Here is a 17,804-nt window from a genome sequence, read left to right on the forward strand (position 1 = left end):
TGTTTAATATGTAGGGAAGGGGTGGATAGTGGAGTGGGCTAAATATTTATTATTTTTTGGTGGAAGGGCAGCTTGCTTGACTGCAGATGTCTCAAGTTACTGAAAATATATTTCTTAGCTTTAAATGGAATAAAAAACTAGAGAGTCCCACCTTTCAGAAGGTTCTGGGGACTTGGGGTTCAGAATTCAGGAGCCAGAGCAATTCACCAACGAAAATCTAAAACTGCATATTAGGCGTGTGGAGCTGGAGCAGGGACCATTTGCTTGAAGGCTAATATCTCTGATTCTGGGCATAGTAGAGACAAGCTGCCAGTGATCACTGAAAGGGGAGAGTCACAGCGTTTGGATTATACCCTCAGAAAAACTCTAATTCAGACAGAACCTGAGATATCTGGCTGGGAAGAGCAATTAACAGGCTTGGATGGGGACCACTGGTTTCAAGTCGGATATCTCCGGTTCCCCAGGGCCGATTTTCAAAAATCTGGTACCCCTGGAAAGAGGGGACCCTCAGCTATCAGCCTAGGGCCCTTATACTCCTGGGGCCCTTGGGCAAGAGCCCATTGAGCCCATACGAAAAGACGGCCCTGGTGAGCGCTGTGGGAAAGGGGGCTGTAGCATGGGTCGCAGCCGTGTCAGGATCCCGGCTACGACCCGTGCTACAGATGGAAATGGGGTATGACTAAGAGTGCCTGCTCACTGGTCCGCTGGCAGGAGCCGTTTCTAATGAATGCCCAGTTCTTTAGGGAACGTTGTAAGGAGGTGATAGACTTTGCAGCGAGACTCCCACAGCTGGACTGCCCCATGTTTGCAGCAAGACAGCTGCCGACACAGCAAGGACCAAGAATAACCCAAAAGGTAGACTATATTGCATATGTTTAGGGTTCAAAAAAGAGCTAAAGATCACAGAGAGGAATGGTAAGGAAACAGGCTGCTGGATCAGTAACTGGAGATCAGACAATTTATATAGAAGCAAAGAATATCCGGCCCCAGTGTTGTGTTTCTTTGAACCTGGCATCTGGTGACATTAGCAGTCATAGGGCCTAATTCAGAGTTGATCGCAGCAGCAAATTTGTTAGCAGTTGGGCAAAACCATGTGCAGTGCAGGGGGAACAGATAAAACATGTGCAGAGAGAGTTAGATTTGGGTGGGGTGTGTTAAAACTGAAATCTAAATTGCAGTGTAAAAATAAAGCAGCCAGTATGTACCCTGCACAGAAACAAAATAACCCACCCAAATCTAACTCTCTCTGCACATGTTATATCTGCCTCCCCCCCCCCCCCCCCCCTTGCAGTACACATGGTTTTGCCCAACTGCTAACAAATTTGCTGCTGCGATCAACTCTGAATTACCCCCATAAACCCTACACTGACAAAAATACTTCATAGGGACAGGCATGTCCATAAACAGGAAGCAATCATAATTGCTGCCAGGAGGGACAATGCCCTGCCGGACGCCACTGAGGATGTTTTGTTGATATAATCAAATATTCAGATGTGCCCCTAAAACAATTGTGTGTGTACAGTTTATAGAGGATCAGAAAGTGACTGTATTAGTTTTCCATGCTGTGAACTGCTGTTAGCACACAAGGAATAACGACACTATGATTCAGATTTCCTCGTGAACAATAAACCATTTCTGAGGTGGGGGCGACCAGATCCTGGACCCGTGGACCCCTGGGTGGATATGGACCCCTGGGTTTCTGCTTGTACAGGAAGAGACTTGGGGGTAGGGGGGAAGGATGGGAACCACATAGCCCATACTGCCCTTCCAGTAAAGTGATTCTTCCTTCAATAACCCCTCCAGTGTTTTGCTTGGCCTCTTATTCTCAAACTTCTCCTGATCTATAATGATGTACACACCTGTCATTTTCCTTCCCTGCTCCCAGCTATACAAGCTGAGATCCTTTAGTTATTCCTGGTAAGCTTTTCAGTTGTCTTTCTATGCACAATCTTTCATTTATGTCCATCTGGGAAACTGACCCTCAGAGCTGAACATAGAGCCTGATTCAGAGGTGGACACAGAAGCATCTGCAGATGCACCTATTGACAATCGCTTGTCTGCAACTTTATGCAATGCTGCTACACAGTCCTTCCCTTGTGTACATCTGTGCTTCCGATGTGCAAGGACTGAGACGCCCACTGTCCGTTTCTGTACACACTATAATAACAATTGGTGTGTCCACTGGTGTGGCCTCCTATGTGGCTAGTCAAGCATTTATGTATGTAGTCACTTTCAACACCACGCCTGCAGCACTTTTGTAACACACCCATAAGACCTTAGCCACCTCCCTGTCACTGCCCAGGAACACCCACTACATTTTCAGTACACTTCTCCCAGTGCACCTGAAATAACAACTGCAAGTCTGCAGGGAAACAATCGGGATGTTTGTGCGGTGTTACTGACACATGCGTAGTAGCAAAAAATGTCTCCACTACATCCTCTGAATGTTCTGGAAGTGGTCTTAGCAATGATATCACCACCGCCAGGGCGACTGTTGTGGAAAACTAAGCCTCTGTGCAGTTTTTTAAGGTGCATTCATCAACTACACAATTGAAAGTGTGTCATAATTCATCAAAGCAATAGCTAGTGGGGAAATAAAAGGTACAGGAGAGCGGACAATCAAATATGTCTTTTCCTGTAACTGACCACTAGGTGGCACTAATGTATCACATCACAAACACTCCTAATGTTCTGGACCTTATTTTCATTATTGAGTTTCTTGTATGGTAGGTCTGTGTAACTCAATGTTTCATACTACACTGTGTGTATATATATATATATATATATATATATATATATATATATACATACCTCCCAACATGACCCTCTCCAGGAGGGACACAATGCTCTGCTCCTGGACTTTTCTCTTAATGTATGATTGCTAGCACCTGTGCTGAAAATAAGAATTTACTTACCAATAATTCTATTTCTCGTAGTCCGTAGTGGATGCTGGGGACTCCGTAAGGACCATGGGGATAGCGGCTCCGCAGGAGACTGGGCACATCTAAAGAAAGCTTTAGGACTATCTGGTGTGCACTGGCTCCTCCCCCTATGACCCTCCTCCAAGCCTCAGTTAGGATACTGTGCCCGGACGAGCGTACACAATAAGGAAGGATTTTGAATCCCGGGTAAGACTCATACCAGCCACACCAATCACACCGTACAACTTGTGATCTGAACCCAGTTAACAGCATGATAACAGAGGAGCCTCTAGAAAAGATGGCTGACTACAGCAATAACCCGATTTTTTGGTAACAATAACTATGTACCAGTATTGCAGACAATCCGCACTTGGGATGGGCGCCCAGCATCCACTACGGACTACGAGAAATAGAATTATCGGTAAGTAAATTCTTATTTTCTCTAACGTCCTAAGTGGATGCTGGGGACTCCGTAAGGACCATGGGGATTATACCAAAGCTCCCAAACGGGCGGGAGAGTGCGGATGACTCTGCAGCACCAATTGAGAGAACTCCAGGTCCTCCTCAGCCAGGATATCAATTTTGTAGAATTTTACAAACGTATTTGCTCCTGACCAAGTAGCTGCTCTGCAAAGTTGTAAAGCCGAGACCCCTCGGGCAGCCGCCCAAGATGAGCCCACCTTCCTTGTGGAGTGGGCATTTACAGATTTTTGGCTGTGGCAGGCCTGCCACAGAATGTGCAAGCTGAATTGTACTACAAATCCAACGAGCAATAGTCTGCTTAGAAGCAGGAGCACCCAGCTTGTTGGGTGCATACAGGATAAACAGCGAGTCAGATTTCCTGACTCCAGCCGTCCTGGAAACATATATTTTCAGGGCCCTGACAACGTCTAGCAACTTGGAGTCCTCCAAGTCCCTAGTAGCCGCAGGCACCACAAATAGGTTGGTTCAGGTGAAACGCTGAAACCACCTTAGGGAGAAACTGAGGACGAGTCCTCAATTCCGCCCTGTCCGAATGGAAAATCAGATAAGGGCTTTTTCAGGATAAAGCCGCCAATTCTGACACGCGCCTGGCCCAGGCCAGGGCCAACAGCATGACCACTTTCCATGTGAGATATTTTAACTCCACAGATTTAAGTGGTTCAAACCAATGTGACTTTTGGAACCCAAAACTACATTGAGATCCCAAAGTGTCACTGGAGGCACAAAAGGAGGCTGTATATGCAGTACCCCTTTTACAAACGTCTGAACTTCAGGGACTGAAGCTAGTTCTTTTTGGAAGAAAATTGACAGGGCCGAAATTTGAACCTTAATGGACCCCAATTTCAGGCCCATAGACACTCCTGTTTGCAGGAAATGTAGGAATCGACCCAGTTGAATTTCCTCCGTCGGGCCTTACTGGCCTCGCACCACGCAACATATTTTCGCCAATTGCGGTGATAATGTTTTTGCGGTTACATCCTTCCTGGCTTTGATCAGAATAGGGATGACTTCATCCGGAATGCCTTTTTTCCTTCAGGATCCGGCGTTCAAAAGCCATGCCGTCAAACGCAGCCGCGGTAAGTCTTGGAACAGACAGGGTCCTTGCTGGAGCAGGTCCCTTCTTAGAGGTAGAGGCCACGGATCCTCCGTGAGCATCTCTTGAAGTTCCGGTTACCAAGTCCTTCTTGGCCAATCCGGAGCCACGAATATAGTGCTTACTCCTCTCCATCTTATCAATCTCAGTACCTTGGGTATGAGAGGCAGAGGAGGGAACACATACCCTGACTGGTACACCCACGGTGTTACCAGAGCGTCTACAGCTATTGCCTGAGGGTCCCTGGACCTGGCGCAATACCTGTCGAGTTTTTCCCAACGGTTTATAATCATGTGGAAGACTTCTGGGTGAAGTCCCCACTCTCCCGGGTGGAGGTCGTGCTGAGGAAGTCTGTTTCCCAGTTGTCCACTCCCGGAATGAATACTGCTGACAGTGCTATCACATGATTTTCCGCCCAGCGAAGAATCCTTGCAGCTTCTGCCATTGCCCTCCTGCTTCTTGTGCCACCCTGTCTGTTTACGTGGGTGACTGCCGTGATGTTGTCCGACTGGATCAACACCGGCTGACCTTGAAGCAGAGGTCTTGCTAAGCTTAGAGCATTGTAAATGTCCCTTAGCTTCAGGATATTTATGTGAAGTGATGTCTCCAGGCTTGACCATAAGCCCTGGATATTCCTTCCCTGTGTGACTGCTCCCCAGCCTCGCAGGCTGGCATCCGTGGTCACCAGGACCCAGTCCTGAATGCCGAATCTGCTGCCCTCTAGAAGATGAGCACTCTGCAACCACCACAGGAGGGACACCCTTGTCCTTGGTGACAGGGTTATCCGCTGATGCATCTGAAGATGCGACCCGGACCATTTGTCCAGCAGGTCCCACTGGAAAGTTCTTGCGTGGAATCTGCCGAATGGGATTGCTTCGTAGGAAGCCACCATTTTACCCAGAACCCTTGTGCATTGATGCACTGAGACTTGGCTCGGTTTTAGGAGGTTCCTGACTAGCTCGGATAACTCCCTGGCTTTCTCCTCCGGGAGAAACACCTTTTTCTGGACTGTGTCCAGGATCATCCCTAGGAACAGAAGACAAGTCGTCGGAACCAGCTGCGATTTTGGAATATTGAGAATCCAATCGTGCTGCCGCAACACTACCTGAGATAGTGCTACACCGACCTCCAACTGTTCCCTGGATCTTACCCTTATCAGGGAATTGTCCAAGTAAGGGATAACTAAAATTCCCTTCCTTCGAAGGAATATCATCATTTCGGCCATTACCTTGGTAAAGACCCGGGGTGCCGTGGACCATCCATACGGCAGCGTCTGAACTGATAGTGACAGTTCTGTACCATTAAACCTGAGGTACCCTTGGTGAGAAGGGTAAATTTTGACATGAAGGTAAGCATCCTTGATGTCCCGAGACATCATGTAGTCCCCTTCTTCCAGGTTCGCAATCACTGCTCTGAGTGACTCAATCTTGAATTTGAACCTCTGTATGTAAGTGTTCAAAGATTTTAGATTTAGAATCGGTCTCACCGAGCCGTCCGGCTTCGGTACCACAACAGTGTGGAATAATACCCCGTTCCCTGTTGCAGGAGGGGTATCTTGATTATCACCTGCTGGGAATACAGCTTGTGAATGGCTTCCAAAACTGTCTCCCTGTCAGAAGGAGACATCGGTAAAGCCGACTTTAGGAAACGGCGAGGGGGAGACGTCTCGAATTCTAATTTGTACCCCTGAGATATCACCTGAAGGATCCAGGGGTCTACTTGCGAGTGAGCCCACTGCGCGCTGAAATTCATTGAGACGGGCCCCCCACCGTGCCTGATTCTGCTTGTAAAGCCCCAGCGTATACTGAGGGCTTGGCAGAGGCGGGAGATGGTTTCTGTTCCTGGGAACTGGCTGATTTCTGCAGCCTTTTTCCTCTCCCTCTGTCACGGGGCAGAAATGAGGAACCTTTTGCCCGCTTGTCCACGAAAAGACTGCGCCTGATAATACGGCGTCTTCTCATGTTGAGAGGCGACCTGGGGTACAAACGTGGATTTCCCAGCTGTTGCTGTGGCCACCAGGTCTGAAAGACCGACCCCAAATAACTCCTCCCCTTAATAAGGCAATACTTCCAAATGCCGTTTGGAATACGCATCACCTGACCACTGACGTGTCCATAACCCTCTACTGGTAGAAATGGACAACGCACTTAGACTTGATGCCAGTCGGCAAATATTCCGCTGTGCATCACGCATATATAGAAATGCATCTTTTAAATGCTCTATAGGCAAAAATATACTGTCCCTATCTAGGGTATCAATATTTTCAGTCAGGGAATCCGACCACGCCAACCCAGCACTGCACATCCAGGCTGAGGCGATTGCTGGTCGCAGTATAACACCAGTATGTGTGTAAATACATTTTAGGATACCCTCCTGCTTTCTATCAGCAGGATCCTTAAGGGCGGCCATCTCAGGAGAGGGTAGAGCCCTTACAAGCGTGTGAGCGCTTTATCCACCCTAGGGGGTGTTTCCCAACGCACCCTAACCTCTGGCGGGAAAGGATATAATGCCAATAACATTTTAGAAATTATCAGTTGTTATCGGGGGAAACCCACGCATCATCACACACCTCATTTAATTTCTCAGATTCAGGAAAACTACAGGTAGTTTTTCCTCACCGAACATAATACCCCTTTTTGGTGGTACTCGTATTATCAGAAATGTGTAAAACATTTTTCATTGCCTCAATCATGTAACGTGTGGCCCTACTGGAAGTCACAATTGTCTCTTCACCGTCGACACTGGAGTCAGTATCCGTGTCGGTGTCTATATCTGCCATCTGAGGTAACGGGCGCTTTAGAGCCCCTGACGGCCTATGAGACGTCTGGACAGGCACAAGCTGAGTAGCCGGCTGTCTCATGTCAACCACTGTCTTTTATACAGAGCTGACACTGTCACGTAATTTCTTCCAACAGTTCATCCACGCAGGTGTCGACCCCCTAGGGGGTGACATCACTATTACAGGCAATCTGCTCCGTCTCCACATCATTTTTCTCCTCATACATGTCGACACAAAAGTACCGACATACAGCACACACACAGGGAATGCTCTGATAGAGGACAGGACCCCACTAGCCCTTTGGGGAGACAGAGGGAGAGTTTGCCAGCACACACCAGAGCGCTATATATATACAGGGATAACCTTATATAAGTGTTTTTCCCCTTATAGCTGCTGTATAGTTAATACTGCGCCTAATTAGTGCCCCCCTCTCTTTTTTAACCCTTTCTGTAGTGTAGTGACTGCAGGGGAGAGCCAGGGAGCTTCCCTCCAACGGAGCTGTGAGGGAAAATGGCGCCAGTGTGCTGAGGAGATAGGCTCCGCCCCCTTATCGGCGGCCTTATCTCCCGTTTTTCTATGTATTCTGGCAGGGGTTAAATGCATCCATATAGCCCAGGAGCTATATGTGATGCATTTTTTTTGCCATCCAAGGTGTTTTTATTGCGTCTCAGGGCGCCCCCCCCCAGCGCCCTGCACCCTCAGTGACCGGAGTGTGAAGTGTGCTGAGAGCAATGGCGCACAGCTGCAGTGCTGTGCGCTACCTTGTTGAAGACAGGACGTCTTCTGCCGCCGATTTTCCGGACCTCTTCTGCCTTCTGGCTCTGTAAGGGGGCCGGCGGCGCGGCTCTGGGACCCATCCAAGCTGGGCCTGTGATCGTCCCTCTGGAGCTAATGTCCAGTAGCCTAAGAAGCCCAATCCACTCTGCACGCAGGTGAGTTCGCTTCTTCTCCCCTTAGTCCCTCGATGCAGTGAGCCTGTTGCCAGCAGGTCTCACTGAAAATAAAAAACCTAAACTAAAAACTTTCACTAAGAAGCTCAGGAGAGCCCCTAGTGTGCACCCTTCTCGTTCGGGCACAAAGATCTAACTGAGGCTTGGAGGAGGGTCATAGGGGGAGGAGCCAGTGCACACCAGATAGTCCTAAAGCTTTCTTTAGATGTGCCCAGTCTCCTGCGGAGCCGCTATCCCCATGGTCCTTACGGAGTCCCCAGCATCCACTTAGGACGTTAGAGAAACACCTTTCTTGTCCATTAACCTGTTCAAAACAGGTGCCAGCAATCATACATTAAGAGAAAAGCCCAGAAGCAGAGCATTCTGTCCCTCCTGGAGAGGGTCATGTTGTCATGTTGGGAGGTATGTATGTGTGTATATATATATATATATATATATATATATATATATATAAATAAACCTCGCCTTACCGCATTCAATCCTGTATTCCTCCAGTATTCTAATATGAATGTCCGAGATATACCCACAATAATAACATGCAGTGAACAAAGATTAGAAAGATGTTATTATTGTGTATAAGACGTTGTAATTGTGTATCCACTCCTATTTGTACTTACAAGAAATATAAAAGCCTAACATACTTTTGTGCCTTGTAAGCACTTAGTAGTATGGCATTTTAAGGGGTTATTCTACAAGTGTAGTAATTCGAGTGTTGCCTTTTGGTTATGATTGTCCCTCTTTGTGTTCTTTTCTCTATATTTTTAGTTATGCTAAAGATAAAAAGGCAAGCATGGTTAAGTCCACAATAAAGCATCACTGTTATAGAATGTACATTATACATAGTAGTTTTTTTTTACACATTTTTCCACTAGGATCCACATTAAAAAAGAAGAGATTATAGGACAATAAATATGTAAATTTTCTTATGAAAGTCAAGGGGAAAATTACTTTTTAAAGATACTTTAAAAAGGGGTTTGGTATGTAATACCACTCGTCGGAATGTCAGCGGTCACATGACTGACGCCAGCATCCTGACAGTCCCACTAAACATCCCTTAAAAAGAAATGTTTTTCCTAATCTTAGACTTTATATACTGTATGTATGTATGTATGTGTGTGTGTGTATATATATTTATATATGTATATCTCTCTATCAAGTTGTATAGTCATTACATCGAAGATACTTTATGAAGGTTTTCAATTTCTTTCATAGAATATCCTCCAATATCCAGCTCATTCTGTGCTATGGATTCTTCTCTAGGTCATGGCGTCGGTGCCTCATAAGAGCACACAAGGCAGCGGGGCTGTATGGAGCAAGCTGTCCAGCATAGAGCCAAAGCTATTTACCCTTTTCTGGGAGAGTGTAGCCCAATGAGATCCTAAACATGGTGACAGGTTCAATATAAACGGGTGGTCGTCTGTTTACCGGCGGCCGGGCTCCCGACGACCAGCATACCGGCGCCGGAATCCCGACCGCCGGCATACCAACATCATTTCTCCCTCTTGGGGGTCCACGACCCCCCTGGAGGGAGAATAGATAGCGTTGCCACCGCGCCCGCAGCGTGGCAAGCGCAGAGAGCCCGCAAGGGGCTCATTTGCGCTTGCCCAGCTGTCGGTATGCCGGCGGTCGGGATTCAGGCACCAGTATGCTGGTCGCTGGGAGCTCGGCCGCCGGCATACCTTACTACACCCAATATAAACATCTTTCTATTCATTTGTGAGCTGGAGATTTCAGCTTATATATATCAAACCAGTTTTAAAAGTTCCCTGTCTGAGCTGCTCTTCCCCTCCTCCACCTTACCCTGTTCATTATTCTCTACTGGTTTTACTTCATTACAGCAGCAGGAAAATGATTAAAAAAAATTCAAAGGCTCTTATTACCAATTGGAGATTACTACTGTGACTGTTAGGGTGTGTACACAAGGTGAGATCCTTGCTATGCCCGATTTCCACTTGTGATTTCCCTTGAACTCCCCGGAGCCCAGCACCACCGATTTTGACTAACTTTTTTTTGAGATTTGGACTATGTGTGCTTACGATTTTGGCTTATGTGAGATTTTGGCTTATGTGAGATGTCATTGACATGTGAGATGAACTAGATAGTACACCGATCTAGCAAGGATTGACTTGCCTGCACAGTCTATCTTTTCTTGCAATACCGACCTAGCGGGACCGCGCATCGGCATCGAAACGGGATCGCAAGGTGACTTTCACCTTGCAATCTGCAGTAACTTTTCTTGCGATTTTGACTATATAGTCAAAATTGAAAGAAAATATCTCACCGTGTGTACACACCCTAACTGTACCGTACAATCTGAGTGGAGACCTCTTAAAATGTATGTACCCAAATATTGTGAAGTCTCTGCACATCTTTTACAGGACACCAATATTTAGCAACCTCGTAGAGGCCGTTCTGGAGAACACTTTGCAGAACATTATGACTGAAGCAAACCGTGGAGAAGTTGTACTCACAACCCGCCCTCGTGTCATCGCCCTGCCTCCTGTGACCCCCAGGTGTGTCATGGTGCTAGACCATAATCCTGTCACTTCGCTAGTGAAAACTGAAAGATTGCCACTGTTGTATATAGGAGAGTCCTTGTGAGGGTCCTACCATCTGGAAACTCGCTCTTTGCTAATGTATACTACTGGGTTAGGGTTAACTGTATAGTTCATTCTAAATAATTTTTTCTTATATCGGCATGAAGTTATCTATCTACTGGATAGGTATAAATATTGTGAATTAATGTGAGTAGCAATAATAAGAGTAGGATAACCAATATATCTGTGTACTTTCGCAGATTGTCTGCAAGCATGATAGGTCTGGAGTACAGGGATGAATTTCATCCTACTGCACCTCACTATAGAAGACCTGTCCCAGGTGACAGACGCTCGGCACAATTTACAGCTGTGTCAACACCAAAGGCTTGTGGCTTTGTGAACAAATAATACATCTTGCGTCTCTTTGACAGGGGGATCACACCGACCTCCTCATCCCGGGCAGCATCAATGGCACACAATGTTCCAGCAACTTCTAACTCGCCTGCTGCTCCAAGACCTCTTCTTTCTACGGATATTCAGTGATGAACTCTCTGTCCGCCACAGAGTGTAATATCACAAGGTTACTCAGCACAGCGTTCATTAATCCGTTGCCAATGACTATTAATTAGTAAGACCGCTAATACACTCATTAATGTGAGTGTGACCTTTGCCTGCACATATTGGAGACAGCCATTGTGTAGATGGATCAGATATTCAGCCTATCCGTTCTCTAGAAGCATCAGTGAGGCATGAGGGACAAAGTACTTCACTAATGGCAATAGTACCTAGTGAGCAGATAAGCGGTCATTTCATACACATTGGCCCCCACAAGCTTAATGACTCCAAAGTGTATAGGTGATAAATACACTTCAAAAGATTTTACCAGTAATTTATATATCAATAGATCATTTTCAAATTCTATGCTATACCGTTGCTATTAATACCTGACAGCATAATGATCTATATAAATATGCTACACATGCAATATATGTCAGTTCACTAAGAGAAAATAAAATGATTGTGATCACAGATGTTATATTTTCATGTTCTTTAAAATTTAAAACAATAGATTCAAATTGTATATTTTTTTTATTATTGCAGAGCTTCTGGTGTTAATGTTACTTACTTGCTACATATCACCTCCCTTTCCTACTTATGTCTGTGCAGCTACCCAGTGAACCTTTCAGGCACCAACTCACCTTCCAACCGGATCTAAATTTGGATAGGAGCCCAACCATCGTTTCTTTGAACTTTCTTGCTCTCCAGAAACAGTTTAACTATGCAGACATTGTATAGCACTAATGTGTATACCAGCTGCTGTGAATCAAAAGTCCCACCATGCCTTTGTAGCCTTTTGCTGGCGACTGTTTAATAATCTAGAAATGATTTGTGAGATGGAATAAATGATGACTCACGAGGTTCTTGCTGCCACAAGACTCAGCAATTATGCTGAAGCACAGGGTCAGCACTGAAGAGATGTTTAGGGTCGAGCTCGGTGTGGTAGTTACAGTGGTTGGATCACATTTTGTTCTGTCTTAGACCCTGTGGGACTTACATAGAGCTAGGAGCAAATAAAAAAAAAAAGAGCAATACTACTCTTCCGGAAGGTTACTGGAGACTACTGATAGTGCGACCGCACCCACGGAAGAGTGGGTCTATCTTCGGCATCCGGTCAGGGACAAACGCAGGATTTTTAGGAGAGGGGTTCCGTTCATGTTTTATCCATCTAATATAGAGATACGTTTAATATGCCGGCTGTCGGGATCCCAGCGGTCAGGATATTTATGCAGGAATCGCAAAAGCCAACAATGCCGCTAGCCGGAATCCCGGTGCAACAGGGCTATTCCCACTTGTGGGTGTCCACGACACACATAGAGTGGGAATAGATGCTGTGGCGGGCGCAGCGAGCCCGCAAGGGGACTCTTTGCGCTCGCCCCACTGCGGACGGGATGCCGCTGTCAGGATATTGACAGCCGGCATCCCGTCTACTGGTAAATCATAATGAGCCCCTAATATACATATATCTTTAATAGGGTATCCGGACTCTAGGTCGATACCCATTAGGTCAACATTGAGTAGGTCGACACAGGAAATAGGTCGACACGACCATTAGGTCGACAAGGAAAAAGATTTACATGAGCTCTTCACTTTTTTTTTCTTTTTTTGAACTTTTTCATACTTTACGATCCATGTGGACTACAATTGGGAACGGTAACCTCGCCATGCAAGGGGACACGGTGCACTAATTGGAGGTCCCCGTCACTTTGCGAAGAAAACTACGCCCCAAAAAAAAGAAACTCATGTCGACCTTTTTCCATGTCGACCTTTTTCCATGTCGACCTAATGGATGTGTCGATCCATTTCCTGTGTCGACCTAGTCACTGTCGGCCAATAGGTGTCAACCTAGACACTGTCGACCCTGAGTCCCTTACCCCTTTAATAGATAGATAGATAGCCCTGCTCACACACATACTGTACATCACCCTGCTGCACTCAGTGACAGCCCTCCCCACACATGTATGTGCATCACCCTGCACTCAGTGACAGCCCTCCCCACACATGTATGTGCATCACCCTGCACTCAGTGACAGCCCTCCCAACACATGTATGTGCATCACCCTGCACTCAGTGACAGCCCTCCCCACACATGTATGTGCATCACCCTGCACTCCGTGACAGCCCTCCCCACACATGTATGTGCATCACCCTGCACTCAATGACAGCCCTCCCCACACATGTATGTGCATCAACCTGCACTCAGTGACAGCCCTCCCCACACATGTATGTGCATCACCCTGCACTCAGTGACAGCCCTCCCCACACATGTATGTGCATCACCCTGCACTCACATCCGGTGGATACTCTGAACTGAAGTCCCTGTGCCTGGTACAGCCAGCAGGCAGGTGCTGCACAGCAGTGGCAGTGTGATCTCTGCCACATCCAGGCTCTCAAGAAGCAGCCCGAGTGAAGAGCACAGCGGCTCTGATCACACCCGCAGGAGTTCCGCGGTCAGTGCAGAGATCTCTGAAAAACACATTCCTCCTCTCTCCCTCCCTCCCCCCCCCCCCCCCCCCCCCCTGCGTGCGCCACTGCTTGGTCCACATCCTAATGAAGTGGGCAGCATGGGGATATGTTGTTGGGAATCACGAGTAATTAGGGAGGGCAAAGGGCTAAAATTTTATAAATTTAGTTGTTTTAGCTCCACTTCCTCCCAACAGACCTGTGATTTGCGGCATTTTGCCACAATGGGGGTGGGACTTTATGATTTGCAGCCCAGACCCACCCCCAATGTGATTAGGTGCATGTCAACTCCAGGCTTCTGCTGGACAGGAGGACATGGAAGTCGGCAAGTATGAGCAGCTTACACATTTGGGAATCATATTGCACTGCAGGTGGTGCAGATTTAAATGAGCAGACAGATTTAGAATTGGGAAAGGGTATGTCCTAGATTAATTCTATAATTTGGTGTAAAAACAAAATTGGTCAGCATTTGTTTGCCACCTTCAGACGCAGCCAGTACTTTCCCTGCCTGCAAAAAAAACAAAAATAAAATCTATTAAATACTAATCAACTGCTGGTTTGAACAAGCCCCAAAGGACACACAACTAATTACAGTAACATCTATAACTACAAGCCTATCTGATTGCAATTCACTTATCTAAATGCACTGCAGCTGCTTATCCTGAAAATACATTAAACTTCTAAATGGTCAGTTAAAGCTGGCCCACCTCTGCTTTCCTTAGATCAGGGCTTATTGCACCAGGTATGAGTCATTTCTCAGCATGCTTATCTCCCTAATACTCCATCTCCGTTATTTGTGATGTAATAAGGCATACTGTACGAGTTACCTTTCAATTTTATAACAAACCAATGAGTAAAGCTTTCTACACACTATGCGATTTTTTTTTATTTTATTATACCAATAATTGGCCCAATTTTGTACTGTAAGGTCCTGATAGCAGCAGTACACACAGTGATTTTTTTTTTGTCAGCGATTTCTGCAACACAACACTGCATTTGCTTATGTCTGCCCACAAGGATGATGAGCTAATCAGGATAAATTTGGGTACAGCACAACATGGGGATCTTTTGGTCCATATCTTCTGTCAAATATGACCAGTTTTATCATTGAAACCAAGCATTGGCGTAAATTTGTCCCAGTTGGCCGGAGAAAAGATAAATATTGGTGCCCCCCCCCCCCTATATTTAGAGAACTATATGCGTGTGTGTATGTATACAGGCACGAGGAGGCCACAGACACTACTGAGCCTCATTTTGACTTGCTTTAAGGACATTACATCAAAGTTGGATCAGCCTGTAGTGTGTTTTTCCACTTTAATTTTGAGGGTGACTCCAAATCCAGACCTCCATGGGTTAATAAATTTGATTTCCATTGATAGTTTTTGTGTGATTTTGTTGTCAGCACATTCAACTATGTAAAGAACAAAGTATTTAATAAGAATATTTCATTCATTCAGATCTAGGATGTATTATTTTAGTGTTCCCTTTATTTTTTTGAGCAGTGTATATGTATATGTGTATGGTGCGTTCTGAAAAAAAATGTATACTGCATGTATACATTTCAGTAACTTCATATAGTTAGAATTCTCTTATTTCCTATGCAGAAGCAAATAGCTTCATCAGTAAGGTGCCTGCTTCCAGTGTAGTAGGTTGTGGGTTCAAATTCTGGTATGACACTATAATAAAAAGGGTGTGATTTGTAAGGTGCAGGGACCTGTGAGGAAGTCGGCCACTGAAGAGATAGCGGCAGCTATCAATTAACTTTATTGAATGGTGTCACAGAATGGGAAGCTGCCCCCCTTCAGAGCAGTAGCCCGGCGTCAGATGCCTCCGTTGCCTTCCAGAGTTACGCCTCTGAAGTGTTTCTTCCCATTTTTGGACTGTTTTATTAGCATTTTGCCAAAATGGTCATACCTACACACTACACCAAAACACAGGTTGGTCATCTGATTATTAGGAAATCGGACTACAATAGTGGGTACCTAGATTAAGGGACTGATTTAGAGTTTGCTATTGGGTGCAAATATTTTGTGCTGCAGGAGGGAAAATGTGAAATTCGGAGCGCAATGCAGAGATGTAGTGTAGATTTGTATTTGTACCACTTGCAGCACAACATGGTTTGCTTGATTGCAATTCTGCACACAGTCCATGGGTGTACTTATATGTTGGCGCGCAGACTATAGTACACTTGCTTGTTATACAATAGGTCAGAGGTTCTCAAATGCAGCCCACAGGCACTTTAACAGTCCAGGTTTTAAGTACATCCAAGGCTCAGCACCGTTGGTTAAATCAAATTGACTGAGGTATTAAGTCACCTGTGGCCAGTGGTGCCGAGAGAGGGGGGAGAGGGTACAAATTATCCGGGCCCAGGTCTGATGGAGGGGCCCAGTGAGGGTCAAGTAGGGGCCCAGGCCCCCTCCCCCTTACCTAGCAGCAGCAGTTGCGGCTCTTTTCCTCAGGCCAGCACGCGTTGCTGTGTACTGGGCTGCAGTGTGGCCTTCGAGGTGCTTAAAATACTATTTCTCTGACGTCCTAAGTGGATGCTGGGACTCCGTAAGGACCATGGGGAATAGCGGCTCCGCAGGAGACTGGGCACAACTAAAGAAAGCTTTAGGACTACCTGGTGTGCACTGGCTCCTCCCACTATGACCCTCCTCCAGACCTCAGTTAGAATCTTGTGCCCGGCTGAGCTGGATGCACACTAGGGGCTCTCCTGAGCTCCTAGAAAGAAAGTATATTTTAGGTTTTTTATTTTACAGTGAGATCTGCTGGCAACAGACTCACTGCAGCGAGGGACTAAGGGGAGAAGAAGCGAACCTACCTAACTGGTGGTAGTTTGGGCTTCTTAGGCTACTGGACACCATTAGCTCCAGAGGGATCGACCGCAGGACCCGACCTAGGTGTTCGTTCCCGGAGCCGCGCCGCCGGCCCCCTTACAGAGCCAGAAGCAAGAAGTGTTCCGGAAAATCGGCGGCAGAAGACTTCAGTCTTCAACAAGGTAGCGCACAGCACTGCAGCTGTGCGCCATTGCTCCTCATGCACACCTCACACTCCGGTCACTGATGGGTGCAGGGCGCTGGGGGGGGGCGCCCTGAGGGCAATATAAACACCTTGGCTGGCAAATCATCACAATATATAGTCCTAGGGCTATATATGTGATAAATTACCCCTGCCAGAATCCATAATAAAAAATGCGGGAGAAAAGTCCGCCGAAAAAGGGGCGGGGCTATCTCCCTCAGCACACTGGCGCCATTTTTTCTTCACAGTGCAACTGGAAGACAGCTCCCCAGGCTCTCCCCTGTAGTTTTCAGGCTCAAAGGGTTAAAAAGAGAGGGGGGGCACCAAATTTAGGCGCAATATGTGTATACAAGCAGCTATTGGGGGAAAAATTACTCAGTTATAGTGTTAATCCCTGCATTATATAGCGCTCTGGTGTGTGCTGGCATACTCTCTCTCTGTCTCCCCAAAGGACTTTGTGGGGTCCTGTCCTCAGTCAGAGCATTCCCTGTGTGTGTGCGGTGTGTCGGTACGGCTGTGTCGACATGTTGGATGAGGAAGGTTACGTGGAGGCGGAGCAGAGGCCGATAAATGGGATGTCGCCCCCTGTGGGGCCGACACCAGAGTGGATGGATAGGTGGAAGGTATTAACCGACAATGTCAACTCCTTACATAAAAGGCTGGATGACGTAACAGCTGTGGGACAGCCGGCTTCTCAGCCCGCGCCTGCCCAGGCGTCTCAAAGGCCATCAGGGGCTCAAAAAAACGCCTGTTACCTCAGATGGCAGACACAGATGTCGACACGGAGTCTGACTCCAGTGTCGACGAGGTTGAGACATATACACAATCCACTAGAAACATCCGTTGCATGATCTCGGCAATGAAAAATGTGTTACACATTTCTGACATTAACCCAAGTACCACATAAAAGGGGTTTTATGTTTGGGGAGAAAAAGCAGCCTGTGTTTTGTTCCCCCATCAGATGAGTGAATGAAGTGTGAAAAGAAGCGTGGGTTCCCCCGA

The 17,804-nt window shown here is 46.6% G+C and overlaps 1 protein-coding gene across 2 annotated transcripts in view; it reads left to right on the top strand.

Annotated features, from left to right (window-relative positions):
• Positions 1 to 15,130, top strand: part of CFAP65 (cilia and flagella associated protein 65) — a 377,223-nt gene extending 362,093 nt beyond the window's left edge. Inside the window, exons 32-34 of one of the 2 annotated variants that reach the window (XM_063933883.1) lie at positions 10,605 to 10,739; positions 11,195 to 11,343; positions 11,931 to 15,130. In XM_063933883.1, coding sequence (XP_063789953.1) covers positions 10,605 to 10,739; positions 11,195 to 11,306 — 247 coding nt within the window. In that variant the 3' untranslated portion in view covers positions 11,307 to 11,343; positions 11,931 to 15,130. Of the gene's footprint in view, positions 1 to 10,604; positions 10,740 to 11,194; positions 11,795 to 11,930 lie in introns of those variants that run through there. The other variant, XM_063933882.1, reaches the window with a different exon arrangement.
• Positions 15,131 to 17,804: the final 2,674 nt, after the last annotated feature.

This window comes from Pseudophryne corroboree, chromosome 7, assembly GCF_028390025.1.
Source record: "Pseudophryne corroboree isolate aPseCor3 chromosome 7, aPseCor3.hap2, whole genome shotgun sequence".
Taxonomy (NCBI): Eukaryota; Metazoa; Chordata; class Amphibia; order Anura; family Myobatrachidae; genus Pseudophryne; species Pseudophryne corroboree.